Source organism: Sus scrofa, chromosome 13 (assembly GCF_000003025.6).
Source record: "Sus scrofa isolate TJ Tabasco breed Duroc chromosome 13, Sscrofa11.1, whole genome shotgun sequence".
In the NCBI taxonomy this organism is placed as follows: domain Eukaryota; kingdom Metazoa; phylum Chordata; class Mammalia; order Artiodactyla; family Suidae; genus Sus; species Sus scrofa.
Window position 1 is genome coordinate 108,823,431 of NC_010455.5, and position 15,118 is coordinate 108,838,548.

Sequence of the window (15,118 nt, forward strand, 5' to 3'; positions counted from 1 at the left end):
ACAGTTTGGGGGGTGGGGGGATGCGCTGGGGTTGTGGGGAAATCCTATAAAATTGGATTGTGATGATCACTGTACAACTACAAATGTAATAAATTCATTGAGTAATAAAAAAAATAATAAATAAGAGTCCACAAATAACATATGCTGGAGAGAATGTGAAGAAAAGGGTACCCTCCTTCACTGTTGGTGGGAATGTAAATTGGTGTAACCACTATGGAAAACAGTATGGAGGTACCTCAGAAAACTAAATATAGAATTACCATATGACCCAGCAATCCCACTCTTGGGCATATATCTGAACAAAACTTTTCTTAAAAAAGATACATGCGGGAGTTCCCGTCGTGGCGCAGTGGTTAACGAATCCAACTAGGAACCATGAGGTTGCGGGTTCGGTCCCTGCCCTTGCTCAGTGGGTTAACGATCCGGCGTTGCCGTGAGCTGTGGTGGAGGTTGCAGATGCGGCTCGGATCCCGAGTTGCTGTGGCTCTGGCGTAGGCCGGTGGCTACAGCTCCGATTCGACCCCTAGCCTGGGAACCTCCATATGCCGCGGGAGTGGCCCAAGAAATAGCAACAACAACAACAAAAAGACAAAAGACCAATAAATAAATAAATAAATAAATAAATAAATAAATAAAAAGATACATGCACTCCTATGTTCATTGAAGCACTATTCACAATAGCCAAGACATGGAAACGACCTAAATGTTCATCAACAGATGAATGGATTAAGATGTGGTACATATACACAGTGGAATATTACTCAGCCATAAAAAGGAAAATAATGCCATTTGCAGCTACATGGATGGAACTAGAGACTCTCATACATAAAGAGAAGTCAGAAAGACAAATACCATATGATATCACTTATATCTGGAATCTAATATATGACACAAATGATCCTTTCTACAGAAAGGAAACAAACTGATGGTCTTGGAGAACAGACTTGTGGTTGCCAGGGCGGTGGGGGGGCGGGGGGAAGAGTGGGATGGACTGGGAGTTTGGGGTTAATAGATGCAAAGTATTGCATCTGGAGTGGATAAGCAATGAGGTCCTGCTGTGTAGCACATCGAACTATAGTGATGGAACATGAGGGAGAATAATGTGAGAAAAAGAATGTATGACTGGGTCACTCTGCTGTACAGCAAAATTTAACAGAACGTTGTAAATCAACTATAATAAAAAAAAAATCTCCACAATGACCTTATGAGATACAAACTACTACCATCCCCACTTACAAAGGAAGGGCTGGTAACTTGCTCAAAGTTACCATTCCAATCTTGGTTAAAAAAAACTATTTCTTAAAGCAGCTATAATGGAAAAAATAAAAATTATAAAAAATAAATGAATAAATTCTGAAAATTAAAAAAAAGAACTTCCATAAGAAATGAAAATTTTCTAGAATGTCAATTTAAGAATAATTACTAAATTTCTTTTAATTTTAAGCTACACAGATATTAAATTCCATATGTTCCTGTTTATACATTCCAAACGGTATGGGGGAAAAAGTACTTTGAAAATATGCTTAAGTAAAAAAGGATTATGAAACCCACAGAATAAATACAAATTGTAATGAATTATACAGGGGATTATCTTTATTTCAAGCAGTAAGGCTAATCCACATCCATGCACAAATGTTTCTTGTCGTTTTTATCTATTCTTCATTGACACTGTGTACGTCAATTTGGGGGAACACTGTAGTTAGTATCAGGCAATTGCAAAACGCTAGGCTGGATCACTGTGATTCCTCCCCTTCAAACTCCAAGGACCACAACAAAAGAGATCCATAGTCTATGATGGACACTTTACCTACCCATTCGATAGCACTCAACCTTTACTAAACTGTACCAAAGTGACGAGACCAAACCAATTGCTGGCTAGGAATATAAGTATAAGATATCTGAGAAAAATAACAAAAGAAAAGTATATGCTCAAGATACTACTACCATTTACTGAGCACTTATATGCCAGGAACTGTGTAAATGTCTTACATGCTGTAATTCATTTAATCCTCAAAACTAGCCTCTAGGCAGGTACTGTTATTATCTCCAATTTATAGATATGGAAACCAAGACACAGAAAAATAAAGCAACTTGCCTAAAGGCAAACAGCTAATTAGTGCAGCTACGATACTAACCCAAGCAGTCAGGTTCTGGAGACAACCAACACTTTTAATTGCTATGGTAACTCCTCTCTACCATCAAAATTAAAAGGATTGACATCACTATCAAAGATACAATATAGCCCAGTTAGGTAGAGAAGAAAGAAAAAGAATCCCTATAGAATAAAAATTCTAGCTAACAAAATAGTACAGTGATAATAGGTACAGTGTCAGAAAAGAAAAAACTAACAGTTCACACTTAATAATTCAATGTGATTGATTTCACTATGTAGTTTATCACAGAAATATTACAAACACAAATTAACCTAGTTCCACCAAATAACCCACCAGGATAAACTGTACTGGAAAACCTGTATAAAGTCACACAATCCCTCATTAAAAACTAAAGCAGAAAGTCAGCAGAGGAGTTTCTGTTGTGGCGCAGTGGTTAACAAATCCGACTAAGAGACATGAGGTTGCGGGTTCAATCCCTGGCCTTGCTCAATGGGTTAAGAATCTGGTGTTGCTATGAGCTGTGGTGTAGGTCGCAGACGCGGCTCGGATCCCAAGTTGCTGTGGCTGTGGCGTAGGCCGGCAGCTGTAGCTCCGATTCGACCCCTAGCCTGGGAACCTCCATATGCCATAGGCACGGCCCTAGAAAAGACCAAAAAAACAACAACAACAAAAATCAGTAGAAAATATAGGTTTGCTGATTTCTGGGAGCAAATACACAATTATATACACGCATTACTAAACTGAGCAACTCCATAAAAAAGCTATCCCACACACACACCCAATCTTCACATACACTCCTAGAGAAAAAGGGATAAAAGATATAATTCTGAACAAGGGCTGAAAAGCAACTTTTCTCTTAGAAGAAAAAGACAAATCTATGGAAAACTAAAAATTAGACAAAAATTTAATGTCCCTTACAGATTTACAGATATCTTATTAATTTAGAAATATAAAGCTAGACTATGTATAATGTGATATATTCAGAAAATACTGCTTGGTATATATTCTAACTAATTTTTAGATCAAACATACAAATATATCTAAGTTCTGTTGAAAACAAAGTTGTAATTACTGACTTCTTGAAAAAGCTAACAGCTATTTCTTGCCAGTTTATAATCCACTATTAAAATAAAAAACACAAGAAGAGTGATGTATTACAGCAGAACAAAAACACAATTATTACACTCTCCAGATTTAAGACAACTGTAAGATAGAAAAGCCAAATTAACTGATAAGACTCTGCCACAAGTTATGCCACCTATTTGCAATCTCATTTTCTGAGTAAAATTTATGAGATTTTGCTACTTTTTATGAATACTTTTTAAAGAATTCTTAAAGATTTATGAGGACTGAATCCTAGGTGGAAATAAGTCCCTCTATTTTTATAGGTTTATTACATGATTTGATGAGCAACCCATGCTTGCTTTCCCCCCTTGTGTGAAGTAAATTAAAGGAAGATTCAAAAATCTACATTGTACTTAGACAATTTAGCCGGAAGGATATGCATGCCAGGATCTTAGATTATATTACTGAGGAAATAATGTAAAGATATTCTTGAGTTTTGGGAGTTCTCATCGTGGCACAGCGGAAACAAATCCGACTAGGAACCATGAGGTTGTGGGTTTAATCCCTGGCCTCATTCAGTGGGTTGAGGATCTGGCATTGCCATGAGCTAAGGTGTAGCTCCAAGACATGGCTCAGATCCTGCATTGCTGTGGCTGTGGTGTAGGCAGGCAGCTGTAGCTCTGATTCGACCCCTAGCCTGGGAACTTCCATATGCCACAGGTGCGATCATGAAAAGAAAAAGGCAAAAAAAAAAAAAAAAAAAAAAAAAGATATTCTCGAGTTTCGGTATTTCAAAAATATTTAAATTTTCTTGAGTATCATTAGAAATGATTTTAGGTAATTAAATAACAGTTACAATGCAAGGTTGTTATTCAGTTAAACATATATTTCTGTCTTTAAATCAAAACTCCAAGAAATCTGTAGCAACATAAATCCATTTTCAGTGTATGGAAACTACAAAGATTTAATACTATAGGTAGATTTTTCTTAAATTTATCTTTTGAGGTATTATTTTGAATAAATGAAGACAAAAATATTAAACTTGCCAAATATTTTACATAATTTTATTGACTAAATGTTTTCCATTTTGTAGGAGGGGTTAATATTAGAGGAAAATTGGTTTTCACCCTCCATGCTTTCCCAAGATTTATACTGGTAGTAAGGGATAAAGAGCTGGAGAGAAGGGAAGGGTTAGAGATGTGGCACGCTGAAGAAACAGAGGAGAAGAGCTGGTTTGGTAGCAAAGTCAGTGCCCTGTTAGTTTCCATGCCTGTTGTAGTGGTTCATCTTCACTGAAAGTGATAAGGGCTATGAGATATTCAATAGAACAGAATACTTTCAACAAGTCAAGCAAGTTTGGTATTACCTATATCAGGGGTCAGTAAACTTTCTATAAAGAACATATGTGGAGTTCCTGGTGTGGCTCAGCAGGTTAAGAACCCAACTAACCTGACTAGTATCCATGAGGATGCATGTTCAATCCCTGGCCCCTCTCAGTGGCTTAAGGATCCGGTGTTGCCACAAGCTATGGCATGGGTCACAGAAGCAGCCTGGATCTGGTGTTGCTGTGACTGCGTGTAGACCATCAGCTACAGCTGTGATTTGACCTCTGGCCTGGGAACTTCCACATTCCACAGGTGTGACCTGAAAAAAAAGGGGGGGGGGTGAGGGGAAAGGACATATGGTCTCTGTAATGACTCATCTTTAATACATTACTGCAAAAGTAGCCACAGATAACTTCTGAACAAATGAACATGGCTGTGTTGCAGAGAACTTTATTTATGGACAATGAAACTTGAATTTCATATAATACTCACAACATGAAATATTATTCTTCTGATTTTTTTCCCCCATTTAAAAATTCTAAAACCATCCTTAGTTCATGAGCCATACAAAAACAGGCAGCAGGAAAGTTTGTAGCATGAGCTATAATTTGCCAACTCTTAATCTAAATAAAATATTCAAAAAATTTTTAAAAACTAATGCAGAATATATCTTTTTTAGGACTTAGACACTGGGCTATAGATCACAATGTTTTCGTAAAATACCTAGGATTCAGTTGGTTTGACATCATGAAGAGTATAAAGAAGATTTACCCAAACTCATAAGTAACTCTAAAGTAGTGATAAGAATTTGATTGCTTAAGCTCAAGAATTTTTTTTTTCTTTTTACGGCCGCACCTGCCACATATGAAAGTTCCTGAGCCAGGAGTCAAACCAGAGCTTCAGCTGGGGTCTACACCACAGCCAGACAACACAGGATCCAAGCCACATATGCAACCTATGCAGCAGCTTACAGCACTGAGCCATGCCAGGGATCAAGCCCACATCCTCACAGAGACACATCCTCGGGTCCTTAATCTGCTGAGCCCCATCTGGAACTCCAAGCTCAAGAATTTTTGAATCCATGTCTTTAGCAAGAATTAGTGAGATTTAAAGTACTACCTGGGAAAGAACATTTTTTAAAGCGTTTACTCAGTGTGGATCACAAGCACTTATGAGGAATGTCAGGTATGACTTCAAATGCTTTATGATGTTTAGAAAGTATAATTGAAATCTCTGATAAAACTCTGATTCATTCTAATTTTCAAGCTAGAAATAGCTTGACACATGAATCTGAATTGGCATATAAAACACATCTGTACAAAGTACTAAAATTTTAAAGGTTGCAAGATGTTTTTCATTTGGGTGGTTCCTCATCAAGGGTTCTAACTATTCCTCATCAAAAAGCAATCTTAAATTCTAATCTATGTTTTGCTGCAATTAATTACATAACAAATTATTTTAATACCATCTTTGGTGAAAAAATAAACTTTTCCCATTACCAACATTTATCTAACTGCAAATTCCCCCCAAATTTAGGTATTTCATCACCTAACAAAGGATGCTCAGAAGTTAAATCCTCTCTCCCCACAGTTATAGCCGCTGGAGACAATGTGGGTGGCGGTGGAGTTCTGTCCATCCGGACACATTCATCTGACTCTTCTGGCATTTCTTCTTCACATACATCTTCTACTTGATAAACCTGCAATGACAAAGCACACTGCCTAAAAGTTTCTAAAATACATTTAATAAAGTGTTCCTAATTTAACTAAAAAATAAATTCTAGGTGTTCCCTGGGGTTAAGGATCTGGCGTTGTCATTGCTGTGGCTCAGGTTAGAACCCTGGCCCAGGAACTTCTACATGCCACTGGTATGGGCAAAAAAATAAAAATTCAAAGTATCTTAAAATTTAAAAGCAAGGCAAAATGACCATTTGGCAGACTGAAAGGAAAACTTCAAAATCACTCAAAGTTTTTCATAATATTGGATGATTCATAAAACTTGGTATTTCCCTGGAAGCAAGTTGTAGCTCAGTATCTAAGGTACAAGTCACTAAGCTTTCCCAAAAGGTGATATCAAGGCAGGACATGTTTTTAATTTTGTTAATTTTTTTTAAATGTTTTTACTTTATATGCTCAAAAAACTATTGTGAGAATTTATTATAGTTTCTGTTAACTCCAACTGTCATAAATCAAAATAAATACTAATATTTTTCACAAACATCTTAAGCAAATCTCCAAAATGACACAAAACATACAAGGAAGTGCACTAACAGACTATGTTCCAGGCTCTTCTTTATTGTATTTATGTGAATTAAAGATTAAATTTTGAAAAGTAATGTCTGATTACCTACAAAAGAGGTATGTGATTACATCTTTTCTTTAATCTCCTGATCAACTCAAGAATAATGAATAAGCTAATAACAAGAGAAAATACTTTTCATTGAGATAATACACACACACCATCCCAAACCATTTGACACATTATTTCAGTTCCTTAATATTGTTCCATATTTACAGAAGAAAGTTTTTACATCTTTAACTACCTTGTTATCCAATGGTAAAGATAATATTTACAAAACATGGACTCAAAAGTATTCTGAAAAGGAACTATATAACTAAAAATACCTAGATTATTAATTTTTTTGTAAACTTAAGGCTGAATTTTCAGAGTCCACATGTAGAGAATGACACAGGTATTTTAAACCTGTCATCATTATTTATTTAACCATTATTTTTGAAAGATCACAGGTTACTAAAAACAAAGCCACAAAGCAATTTATTTCCCTTCTTTTATGTACAAAACTTATTGCATAAGTTTATAAAGTTGTGAGTTTTTAAGATAACTTACCCAAAAGGATTAATATTTCTAATAAATGTTTAAAAAATGTTTCAACATTCACAAAAAACTCTAAGTGACTTTGATATCTAATACTATATATATTTTTAATCAAACTATTGAAAAAGTTTGATGATTTGAAATTAAGTACAAAAATGATCAAGATTTCTAAAACCAGTATAAACTATGTATGATTAAAAAGGACTACAAAGACATATCTAACAACAATGATAGAATTTAAAAGCCCCCCCCAAAAAAAACTCTAATTCCAAGCCTCTACTAAGAATAGCTTTCCTTTGGCTTTTTTAAAAATCCTTTTGCTATTGATAATTTTATATCAAATACAATATTCAGAACTGTGTTCTTCTCTTTTTTTTTTTTTTGTCTTTTTGCCTTTTCTAGGGCTGCTCCTGCAGCATATGGAGGTTCCCAGGCTGGGGGTCAAATCGGAGCTGTAGTCGCTGGCCTACGCAACAGCAACTTGGGATCTGAGCCTCGTCTTCGACCTACACCACAGCTCAGGACAATGCTGGATCCTTAACCCACTGAGCAAGGCCAGGGATCGAACCCGAAACCTCATGGTTTCTAGTCAGATTCGTTAACCACTGTGCCACGACGGGAACTCCAGAACTGTGTTCTGAATCAGCTAACAAGTAGGCATTTTAAAAAGTTATTTGCTCACAACCCTGCATCTGGAAACCTATTTCACCAAAAAAGAGTCCTTGCCTCACGTCTGGATCCTCAGGAATGAAAGCAGTTGCTCATTACTATACAATGCAACAATAATAGCCGCTAGTATCTGCTCATGATAATTTTTTTTATGACGATAATGTCTAATACAAGGAAAGTCATCCAAAAAAATGTCCTAGGGGTTAAAAGAAAAAAAAAAAGAAAAAAACCTTCTAGTCAGGGGCATCTGCTTTAATAAGGATTACCTTAATTTGGCAGAGCGGTGGGAATGTTGATTCAGAGGTAATTAGACAAGCAGCAGTTTTACCAACCAGTTCAACGGTATCTATGTAGCATTCCTTTAATAGATATTACTTTTCTTCCAAAGATTATCATCTTTTCATAAATGCTGAAACTCTCTCTTTAATATTAATGCTGTCAAGTTTTTCAAACACCTACTATAGCACCTTTTAAAGAATCAAAGATCATGCATGATCATGCAGAGAATACTGGTTTTTTTAATATAATGAAAGTTTTAAAAGGACAAAATGAGGCAACACAAATAGCATATTCTGAAATAATCCATCAAAGAATACTGTAAAATAGTTTCAATTCTTTATAGGTAAGCTTAATTAAACTACACATACTTTCTTCCAAATCTCCCATGTGAAGGCAAAATATGTTAAATGAATAAAAGAAGTAGGCAAAAGCAGATCTGTCACAGACATCTGGTACCATTAGCATAAAAAAATCTAAGTTGGACAACTAAAATATTGAATAAAGCAAAGAAGTAAAAGTTTTGTGCACAAGACCACTTGGAAATTGCACATCACAATTTCTCTTTAGTTCACAACTACAACTATTCTAAAACCATCAAAAGCTGAACTTGGAGTTCCCGTCATGGCGCAGTGGTTAACGAATCCGACTAGGAACCATGAGGCTGCGGGTTCGGTCCCTGCCCTTGCTCAGTGGGTTAACGATCCGGTGTTGCCATGAGCTATGGTGTAGGTTGCAGACGCAGCTCGGATCCCGAGTTGCTGCGGCTCTGGCGTAGGCCGGTGGCTACGGCTCCAATTGGACCCCTAGCCTGGGAATCTCCATATGCCACTGGAGCGGCCCACGAAGTAGCAAAAAGACAAAAAAGACAAAAAAAAAAAAAAAAAAAAAAAGCTGAACTTACCTCAATAAAGTACATTAGTAGCATCAGTCTCCCTTTCCTAAATAAACTATGGAACATTTATTATTTCTATAGTATCTACACTTACCACATTCTATTTATCATACCCAAATGCCAGTGAAAAATCTTAGTTTTATAAATATACCTTTTTAAAAGCATACTGATTTTACTTTGAAAATTCACACTTATCTCTGAAATTTTCATATCTCCTAAAAAGGAAATATCCTTCTGTCTTTAAATGTTTGAGACAACGAGGAAATTGTGAAGGAATATGTAATTTATGAAGAAATGTGATGGTAAAAAAAATAAATTTGATTAAGGGTAATAAAAGAAAATATAGCAATTTAAAAAATAGGCTATGGTACTCTAAGAAAGGTAAGAGACAAGAAAGATAACATAGAAACATCTACAGCAAGAGTTACCCTAACAGTGGTAGCAGAGAATGTTATTTTTTTAATGAAAAATATTCAAAACGAGATTAAAAAAACAAAAAACAAAAAAGTAATAGAGAGCAGGAAGTAATAAGAACTTAGACATTTTTAGCTTGAATTTAATTAAAGTGTTATTATGGTTTTGATATTTCTATACCAAAACTGTTTCTCCAAGGTTTGCCCAACAAAAACAATTAGAAAAATAGAAGGCATGTATATATATATATATATATATATATATATATATATATATATATATTTTTTTTTTTTTTTTTTGCTTTTTAGGGCTGCGACCCAGCATACGGAAGTTCCTAGGCTAGAGGTCAAATTGGAGGTACAGCTGCCAGCCTAAGCCACAGCCACAACATCAGATCTGAGCAGAATCTACAACCTACATCACAGCTCATGGCCATGTCGGATCCTTAACCCACTGAATGAGGCCAGGGATTGAATCCACAACCTCATGGTTCCTCCTTGGATTCGTTTCCGCTGCGCCACAACAGGAACTCCAAAGAAATTTTATTTTCTATTTGTTAAAAACCAATTCACTGAACTAGAAAGTGAGAATGTAAATTCTTTAAAGAAAATGTATGCTTTGAGGCATGTGTTTTTTATGTTACAACATCTATTGTAAACTCTTCAAAAATACATTAAAAGAGATACATGATAACTGAAATGCAAACTTATTTCTAGATGCCCATTACTGCCTTTGTCCAAGTTCTGCTTTTAATAGAAGTGAGTAGGAAGTAGGATTCAATCTCTTCAGGCCTATTAAGATCAGTCAGAATGATAAGAATAAAGAATCTATAAATTTGCATTCTGAGAGCCAAAATGTTTACCATTAAGGAATAGACTTTGAAACTCCTTTCCTTTCTGAGCTACTGGTTATTAGTCTTTAAGTGATAAAATCTCTAGTGATATCTGATATGAAACCTTCTTTGGGAATATTGTTTTCCTCAGTTATAACTTAATTATGAATTTGATTATTCTAACATTGAGAGGCCTTATTTCAATTTTTATTGTAAATTATTTAAAAATTTTTTTAAATTCCTTTATAGAATGTTTCAAAGAAAAACATTTTCAGGATAATTTTCCTTTCTAGGTAGTATGTACCATTTTTAGAGGCCTGTCTTGATAACTTTTGCTACAAGCTCAATTACTCAAAACTTTTACTCCTCTCAATGGATTTTTTTCATCCTCAGTATTCAATTCATCCACCAAGATTTTCTTAGCTTTTGAAATGAGAAATATTTTATGTATACATTCTCCCTTGGTAGAAATTTAAAAATCAGAAGTTTAACAATTCTAAAAGATGGTTCATAGTTAATAACTGTTTTTTGTAAAGTTGGATTCTTTCCTAAAATAATTATTTTTTACAGAATTTTAATTACAAAATATAATTTTACCAAAAAGTTACATCATACAAGCACACCTCCACCTTGAAACAAAAGCCCCTAAAGGCCTAGAATTTTAGAATGCATACAACCAAAAAGGTTAGCTAGATAAACCATACTTTTAAGAACATACAAGCCAACAGAAGGGATCTATGAAGGATAATCACCTTAAGAGAAAAAACTTTGTGCAGATGACACTGGTTCAAATGCATTCCCTTGGGGAAAAAAAATCAACTCTGTAAAGATAGCAGATGGATTTGTTTAAATAGTAATAAAATTAACGAGGGACTTTAATAACCATCACAAATTATCAAGCATGCAACCATACAACAAACGGCATTTTTTTCTTTTTTGCCCATACAGCATGTATGTCAAACACTGACAGATGGAAATTTCAAGCTTTTTAAATTCATAGGCATTTAGAGCTAACGATATGACATAATGTGGGAGAAAATATTTTTACTTTCAGTGCAGCAAGAAAGTCAAAGAGCTTCCAAGGGCTTACCACTGGTGGATCAACAGATGCTGATGGTTGTACTTGTAGGTTTACCGCAACAGTCTGTGGAGGAGGAAGAGTCTGAAATGGCAACTGGACCAAAGCTTCTGCAGCTGGAAGCTCCTCTTCTGACACCAAAGCATTCTGCACCAAAACCTGGCCCTGGGATAGAATTTCAGGCTGCACTTGTAAAGACTGCATAGACTGCAAGGGCAGTGGTGGAATCTGAGCTGGAGGAGATGTTGACATCTGCGGAGGGGTTGCAATTGGGATTGGAGAGGACTGCAGGGCTGAATATTGCTGGTGTGATGTTGGAGACACAATCTGCTGACCTGGGGACACCAAGGTGGACTGCTGAACTGGGCCAATGTGTACAACAGGGGAAGCTGGAAGTGGAAGATGGGATGGAAGATTCAGCTGTGCTGTAGGTTGCACTTGATTAGCAGTGGACTGCTGCAAGTTTGACCCTGGCTGGAGAGCTGATGACACAAGAGGGTGTGGCTGAATAAGTGCTTGTGGATGAATAATTATAGTAGGAGACTGACTTGGTGAATGAGGTGGTGGAGGAGACACCACTACAGACTGCTGTGCTGACTGTGACTGGCTAGGAGACATTGTTAAAGGAGGGGGATGACTCTGAATTGGTGAACAATGCTGTGACTGGGCACTACTGGGAGCTGGAGGCAGGCCATGGTTTTGGAGCGGTATACAGTGCTGGGATGGGGGTGGGTCTTGAGTGGGATTTTGAAGTGTGATTGGCTGAATTTGCTGTTGCTGCTGTTGTAATATCAGCTGATGATGGGAAACTTTGGGAGGTGGTGAATGAAGAGGAATCTGCTGATGTTTTATTAGAGGATGAGGCTGAATTGGAGGATATGAAGCTGTGAGAGAAAAAAATGACAATTAGTATTTATTTCAAATTTATCATATAAATTTTAAAATAAATCTAAAGGAGAAAAGTTTTCACATCAGAAGATCATAATCATTAGAAATCTATTACAAGTCTTCCTAACAAGAGTGACTTGAAAATGTAATGACAAACTTTTCCTTGGAAAACTACATAATTTCATAAAATGAACTGTTCTGTCATAAGTACCAAAAGGAAATTGTTTAAAACAAATGATTCACAAATCTGAATCCACACATAATTCACTCTTAATAAATGTTATAGGTCACCAGAATATTTCCACTGACTTTTAACAAAGTTTATCCACTTGAATTCCTTCTTTGAAAAGGAATGTAACCGAACAAGTATAATATATACAAAGATAACTTCAAGATCATAAAATAAAGGTCTCATCCTTTCTAATCCATGTCTAAACATTCTTCCAACTAATAGCGTAATTACTTATAAAGCTTCCTAAGTAAGTTTGCAAATTTGAATCGAGATGAACGTCTGGTACTATTTGACCCAGTAGAGAAAACGTTTTGTATAAAAAGTTAGTTAAGCAAAACACATGTGCAAATCCTACAGCATGCTTATTTAATCACAGTAACTAAGAAATGAAATTTTAGGAGCTATTCCAAATCTAGGACACTCGTTTTGCTTGCAGAGAAAATGAAACAATCAGCCATGTTTTCTAGATAAAGGATCTTATTTTACTTCTCTCTCCCACTCTCCCACATACAGCAAAAAACAAAAAACAAAAAGCAAAAAAAAAACTATAGTAATCTATAAGTGATAATATTAGTTTTCTCCACAGGGAAACCACTCACAATAGGAAATATATATATATAAGAATTAGAAAAATCAAGAAGTAAGTAGTTTCTCCATCATTATGCCTCTTCTACATACTGTGCATATGTTTACAGTGAGGGAGATGCTGGTAAAATCCTCTCTATCTAAGAATGGAAACTGGGTTCACTAGAAGATAAACTGAAAAGATTACTTAATATTAATGTCATGTAACACTTCCACATTTAATACATATCTAAAGACAGGCAAAGATTTTTTCTTAATCTCAGACTAACACTTTACATACGTTTTTACATTCAACACATTTGTGACACAGACCTTATATAAAAACTTTTGACAACTTTTTTTTTAACTTTTTGCTTTTGGTTGGTTATTATTTAAAATTCTGGAGATCCTTTAAGGAAATTAACATCTGATTAACATCTCAAGAAAGAGGCTTTTAGAAGGTTCAATACCCACAAAGTGGGTCAAAATGAAGTGGAAATTAGATTTAACATTTCATCTAACAAAATAATTTTCACATAACTAGACTAGCATTTCAAACTTAGGCTGAAAATTTTATGTCAACATTTTATAAATGTGTTGATAAATATACTATATTCAATAAAATCTCAGATTTCTAATAAGGGGCTTAAGATGCTCTCACATCTCTCTCTTTTGTACTCACAAAATGCTTGTGAAGTAGGTATTCCTATTCCCCTTTTATAAATAAGGAAACAGGTTTTGCAAGCATAATAGCAAAAGCCCACTTTAATTCAATCTTGTAAGTTATAATTAAAATTTACCATATTACTGAAATACAGTGGAGATTATATTCACAGGACTAAAAAGTCTCTCTGTGTTCTGGCAAGTAAGCAACCTTTGTTTATATCCTAGAGCTGATAATTCAATAGAGTAATAGTCTATCCTTTCACCAAAATTAATTTTTCCTTTGATCAGAAATCAATGTAAGTCTACATATTTTACATTAGTCCATAAGTCCAACTAACAAGCACATATACTATAGAATAATTGTAAGGATATCAAAACAATATGTCTGTATAAGAAAAGTCCTAGTGTTCTGGGCAATAACATGTTAAGTTCTCTGATTTTAACAAATATTTTATTGTCAGGGTGGCCTTATAATTAGAGAATTAAGGACTGGCATCATCTCCCACATAGACCCTTTCACTTAACTACTGTAACAAATTAAATATATCATTGTAAATTATTAAATTTATTATTTCATTCAGTAGTTACTACAACGTCATGAGACAGAGAAGGTACTGTAAGTGACTTGCCTGCCATCACCTGGCTATTAAGCGGCAGCAACGGTTGTAAAAGAATCATAGTCCTAGCTGAATCTGGGTTCTGACTGTGGTCTGAATGTTTGTGCCCCCCAAAATTAATATGTTGAAGCCCTAACTCTTAATGTGTCTGTATTTGGTAACAGGACTTTTTTTTTTTTTTTGTCTTTTTGCCATTTCTTGGGCCACTCCCACGGTATATGGAAGTTCCCAGGCTAGGGGTCAAATTGGAGCTGTAGCCACCAGCCTACACCAGAGCCACAGCAACGCGGGATCCGAATCTGAGCCGCGTCTGCAACCTACACCGCAGCTCACAGCAACGCCAGATCCTTAACCAGCTGAGCAAGGCCAGGGATTGAACCTGAAACCTCATGGTTCCTAGTCGGATTCGTTAACCACTGAGCCACAACGGGAACTCTGGTAACAGGTCTTCTAAGGAAGTAATTAAGATTAAATGAGGGCAGAAGGGTGAGACCCAAGGACTAGTGCCCTCATAAGAACCGACACCAAGAGCCGGGATTAGTGGCCTCATAAGAACAGACACTAGAGAGCTCACTATCTTCTTTTCTCACACTCATATGAAAGACCATGTGAGGACATATAAGAAGGCAGCCATCTGTAAGCCAGGAA

The 15,118-nt window shown here is 35.7% G+C and overlaps 1 protein-coding gene across 15 annotated transcripts in view; it reads right to left on the reverse strand.

The window, feature by feature from the left end:
- The window catches only part of PHC3 (polyhomeotic homolog 3), a 91,946-nt gene that overhangs the window by 31,756 nt on the left and 45,072 nt on the right, over nucleotides 1-15,118 (reverse strand). For 11 of the 15 annotated variants that reach the window (XR_002337748.1, XR_002337749.1, XM_021069777.1 and 8 more), the window contains 3 exons: nucleotides 11,516-12,387; nucleotides 11,178-11,225; nucleotides 6,053-6,203 (listed from right to left, as the gene is read on the reverse strand). Coding sequence is in view for 13 of the 15 variants with exons in the window: in XM_021069777.1 (XP_020925436.1) it covers nucleotides 6,053-6,203; nucleotides 11,178-11,225; nucleotides 11,516-12,387 (1,071 nt within the window). In the remaining 2 variants the exon portion in view is untranslated. The remainder of the gene's footprint in view (nucleotides 1-6,052; nucleotides 6,204-11,177; nucleotides 11,226-11,515; nucleotides 12,388-15,118) is intronic. The other 4 variants (XM_021069788.1, XM_021069785.1, XM_021069783.1 and 1 more) reach the window with 1 other exon arrangement.